Source organism: Chrysochloris asiatica, unplaced genomic scaffold (assembly GCF_000296735.1).
Source record: "Chrysochloris asiatica unplaced genomic scaffold, ChrAsi1.0 scaffold00033, whole genome shotgun sequence".
NCBI lineage: Eukaryota > Metazoa > Chordata > Mammalia > Afrosoricida > Chrysochloridae > Chrysochloris > Chrysochloris asiatica.
The window spans coordinates 25,117,334-25,122,089 of record NW_006408551.1 but is presented as its reverse complement, the minus strand read 5'-3'; the positions used below and the strand labels follow the sequence as shown (position 1 = coordinate 25,122,089).

Genomic DNA, 4,756 nt, shown 5'->3' with positions numbered 1-4,756 from the left:
CAGAATTGCTGGTAGTTTCAAACTACTGACCTTGAGGTTAGCAGCCTGACTCATAACCACTACGCTACCAGAGCTCTTTAATGGCCCATAGTGTTCTTGTTGTTGGTAAGTGCCACTGAGTTAGTTCCAACAAATAGCAACCTAGTATAGGGTTTACAAGGAGCAGCTGGTGAGCCTGAACCACCAACCTTGCGGTTAAAACCAACTTTGCAGTCCAGGGCATTAACCCATAGCACCACACCATTAAGTCAGTCTTAAAGAGTTTTCTGCTTCCACTTGATATGCACATTGTAATTAAATGCTGTCAAGTCGGTTCAGACTCATAGCAATCCCATATAGGGCTGCTTCCAAAGAGTGGCTGGTGGATTAGAACTGCCAGCCTGTGGTTACTGGTCCAGTACTTAACCTTACAGAGCCACACCAGGACTCCATTAATATGTATTGCTGTTGTTGTTAAGTGCCTTGGAGTTGGTTCCACACTCATAGAGACCCTGTATAGGGTTTCCGAGGCTTTTAAAAATCTTTTTGAGAGCAGAAAGTCTCATCTTTCTCTTGATTAGTATGCATAACACCCTATTAATAACTGTACTTTTCACTCAAGGGGAAAGCGGAGAGAGAATTGTAGTTCATAGGTAGTCTGAAAAAGCCTCCCCCTAAAACTGCTCGCCTGCAGAATTCTACACCTCTGATCATGATGTGGACTATAGTGCCACTTGCTGCAGAGCACTATATTTGGCCCTCTCCCCCTTTCTTTTAACATCTTTATTAATAACCTGCTGAAAATACTTGAGGGCAATACAACCAAATTCATAGGAGACAAAGTTAAAATGGGTAGTTAATCCAGACAATAGGGATCACGCCTTCTTCTTTGCATGCCAAGAATCCAACCCAGTGCATGACTCAAAGGAGCTCTATCAATTCTTCTTGAATTATAAAATCAACATTTAAAAGCACATTACCAGACTTAACTGTTGGAGCAAGGTCAAGTTTAAAGGGTCAAAAACATTAGGGAGAAAAATAAACAAAAAACTACAAAATCAGAGAATCTGAGTAATGTAACTTTTGTAAAGAAATTAAGACTAAGATATTTTCTTTGACAGTAAGCCCAACATTAATTGATGTGACAACTCATACAATCTTTTAGGACTAAGTACTTCTTACGCCTATGAGGTGGATTACTTTTATAAGCTTCATTTTACAGATGAGGAAGCTGACTCGATTGAGTAATTTGCTGTCACAAAAGCTCATAAAAACTTGTAGATTCATCATTAGAAAATGATTCTCAATAGAAATGATAGCCTACACTTCTCTGTTCTATTCAAAACACACTTGGAATCATTTCTACAGTGTATCAAACTTTTAAGGAAAGAAAAACAATTAAATAATAGTGTCTAGAAAAGAGATCAAAATGATGAAAGAATTTAAAATGTCAGAAAAAAAGTCCAATTAAAAGGAACAAGGGCTGTTTACCCAAGACAAGACTCAAGTGGATGTGATAGCTATCTTTGACTATCAGAAGATATGTCATATGAGACCAAGATTCAGAAGGCAGAACTAGAACTACAAACGACAGAGAAACAGAGTGTGACTTTCTTTACAGGTGTAAAAATGTATTTTAAATGACACCTGTCTGAAAATGAAATGGGTCACCATAGGACATAGGGAATTTTCCATATCCTGTATTAACTCATCTCACTCCAAAACGTTCAAGCAAAAATGAACAATCAATTGACTGGAATGGTAAGTAAAAGACTAAAGCAGTGAACTATAAACGATTTCAATTTTCAGTCAGAACTAAAATTCTAAAATAAAAACACATGAGAATACACTTTTCAAAACAGTGTATTTTACAAAGTTTTGTTGACTGTATTTTCTGATCCATGATACAGAAACACATTTCCCCTCCATTTGGAAATTAAAAACATAAGAGTTGGCTTATTAGTCAATCCTTTTAAAAAAAAAAAAAAAAGGATAAGAAAGATGAGATGAAATATGTGAGAGAGAAAATTTAGATGTAGAACTGTTTCAATACATTAGTGTACTACAAAATCCACAATTCTGTAACACAAGGGGACTTCAAAAGTTTGTGAAAAGATTTCTTTATCTTTTCATTCTATGTTCCCATGAAATGTTTGAAGCCCCCTTGTATAATCCAGACATTGTTTGTGATGATATATGAATTTTTTAATTAGGACTATTTGCTTCGAATACTAGAGACCTACCATGGAGTCCTGGCACAGCGGATTAACGCACTGGACTGCAAAGTTGGTTTGAACTGCAAGGCCGGCTGTTCAAGCTCACCAGCTACTTCTCAGAAATCTTACACAGGGTCACTATGAGTTGGAACTGACTTGACAGCATTTAACAACAGCCACAACTTTACTTTCTTTCAGGAAGACTGCAGTGGCTTCTCTCAGACGTTTTTTGTATTCTTTAGTGTGCTTTTAGTTTACAGGATGTTTTAGAAAGTTACAATGAAGGCATAATTTTTAGGTTGAAAAGCTAAATTACCATTTTAAAAATTAACTCAGTTACAATGTTTTCTTTTTATCTTAAATCTGTAGCACAGAGGAAAATGCTAACAGGGTACCAATACCCAGAGATAGTGTGAATTAATTGTTCTTGGTCTGAAATCACACCTGGGGTATCTAAGCTTGGACCACTTAAATCACCAAGACTTGTAGCATTATTACTGCCAGCAATTAACTAAGTATGTTTATGTTTCGTCTTTATTACAGGGCTAACAAAACTATCCACCTCCTAGACTGTTGCAAAAAGTACTTACTTAGTACAGTAAGACCTCACTAAACATTAGCTATTATTACCTTATTTACACAACAAATTTCCTTAATCCAAAACACAAGGGTCTCACTAGTGACATTCGTCAGAAACCCTATACTGAGTCGCTATGAGTCGGAACCGATTCACATCATTTAACAACAATTAGAATTTCCTAAGGGCTCTTTTACAAGAATTTAAGGGGGGGAATGTCTGCAGTTACTTTTGAGACTATACTTTATATAATCATAAAAATAGAACATGGAATCAGAACCTGAGCATCTTTGAAAATTCTAGACTCAGTAGTTTAATAATAGCACCAAACATCAAATGTCACAATTAGGAGACTGGGCATTCTATTAACGTCCAGGTTCTTGCACACCATACAATCACTAATGACGATCTATTGCACACTTAATAGTAACAATAAAGACAGAGAACTAACACTGGGTCAAGTCCTAGGTGCTTTCATACATACTTATCTTGACAACTGTCCTATCAGCTAAGTATTATTATTATTACCCTCACTTTAATAAAAAATACTCAAGCACAGAGTGGTTAAGTAACACGATCAACATCAAGCAGCTAGTTAAAATGATGGAGGTGAGATATGAACCTAAAACAGTTAAGCTTAAATGTACATCAGACTTTCCTGCCTGTGATTAAACAAATAAAATTGAAGTAGTCGGCCTTTCCTTCTAACACGTGCAAGCTGATTTGGGGGGCGGGGATTACAACTCCCTCAAAGGCCTGCCTTCACTACCAATTATTGATTATATTTTAACACTTTTCTAACTATAATGTAACTGCAAAAGAAAGCCGGCCCTACACGACAGGTAAATGAAATAAATGCAAGAACTACCATTAACTAAAATTTATTATGAGGACCAACTGGCTGGCATTACCATGACGTTTCCATGTGAGTCCACCGACCTCTCAGAATGCGTGATCCACCAGTCAGACCCGCGCAGGCAGCAATCAAACTGCGTAATCCGCACCAGCAAGCGGTCATTTCAAAAACCCTCCAGAGACGAATTGTTTTGCCTATCAGAATGTTACTCGAAGACAAGACAATGGAACTTGCATAAATTCTTAGTCATCAGCAAGCTCTTAAATTACAAACCAACTAGTTGGCAAAATTAAAGCCTCAACTGAGTTCCTAATTCTAAAAGAAAGAAAAAGGGCTGACTCCCAAATGTAGGGTGAAGGTTCCTAGGGCCCAAGAGGAAGAGCATCAAAGGCAAAAAATAAAAATAAAAAACTAGCCCACCGGTGGGGACTCCCCGACGTGCGCAATCACCAAGGGAACACTAGGGACTTTTCAGGGCCCTTCCAGAAATCTGTCCTCACACCTACAAACTGCCCTCATCCGGCGCGTCACCAAGGCAAAGTCACGGAAAGGCAATCCGAAGGCGCCGGAGACAGGCCTGACATCTGCTTGCCCAGCTCTAGGGGGCCAGGGCAGCAAAGTCCTCACAGCCCCGGAAGAGGCCAGGGCTGTCGAGGCGCCACCTCCCGCTCCCCGGGGCCTCCAGCCGCCGCCTCTCCCGCGGCCCGCCCTCCAGGGGTCCGCACCTGCAGAGTGGTGATGTGCTTGTCGTTAAACTTGTTCTCGCAGTAGCGCAACACCAGCGACGTCTTCCCCACACAGCCTTCCCCCAGAAGCACCACCTTGAACGAGTAGGCTCGACCAGCCGCCGCCCCGCTGCCGCCGCCGGCCGCAGCCATCCCGTCGCTTCCCGGCCGCCCGAGCCCTAAAGTCTCGCCGAGCTGCCCAAAGCCTCAGCAGCACCTTCAGGGCAGAGGCCGGCGCAGCTCCTTCCTCACCGGCCCTGCAGACAGCGGGCGCGGTCCCCGCTCCCTCCTCAGAGAACCCTAGAAGATCCCTGGGAAACTCCGAGAATGAAGAGCACCAACCACCACGTCAGGAACGAGAGAAAAAACAAGGAACGCTCCTTCTCCGCCTCCCTCTAATGGC

The 4,756-nt window shown here is 41.2% G+C and overlaps 1 protein-coding gene across 1 annotated transcript in view; it reads right to left on the bottom strand.

The window, feature by feature from the left end:
* The window catches only part of LOC102811079 (ras-related protein Rab-21-like), a 39,762-nt gene extending 35,256 nt beyond the window's left edge, over positions 1–4,506 (bottom strand). Inside the window, exon 1 of the mRNA XM_006859564.1 lies at positions 4,354–4,506. Within this exon, the coding sequence (XP_006859626.1) occupies positions 4,354–4,506 (153 nt within the window). The remainder of the gene's footprint in view (positions 1–4,353) is intronic.
* Positions 4,507–4,756: the final 250 nt, after the last annotated feature.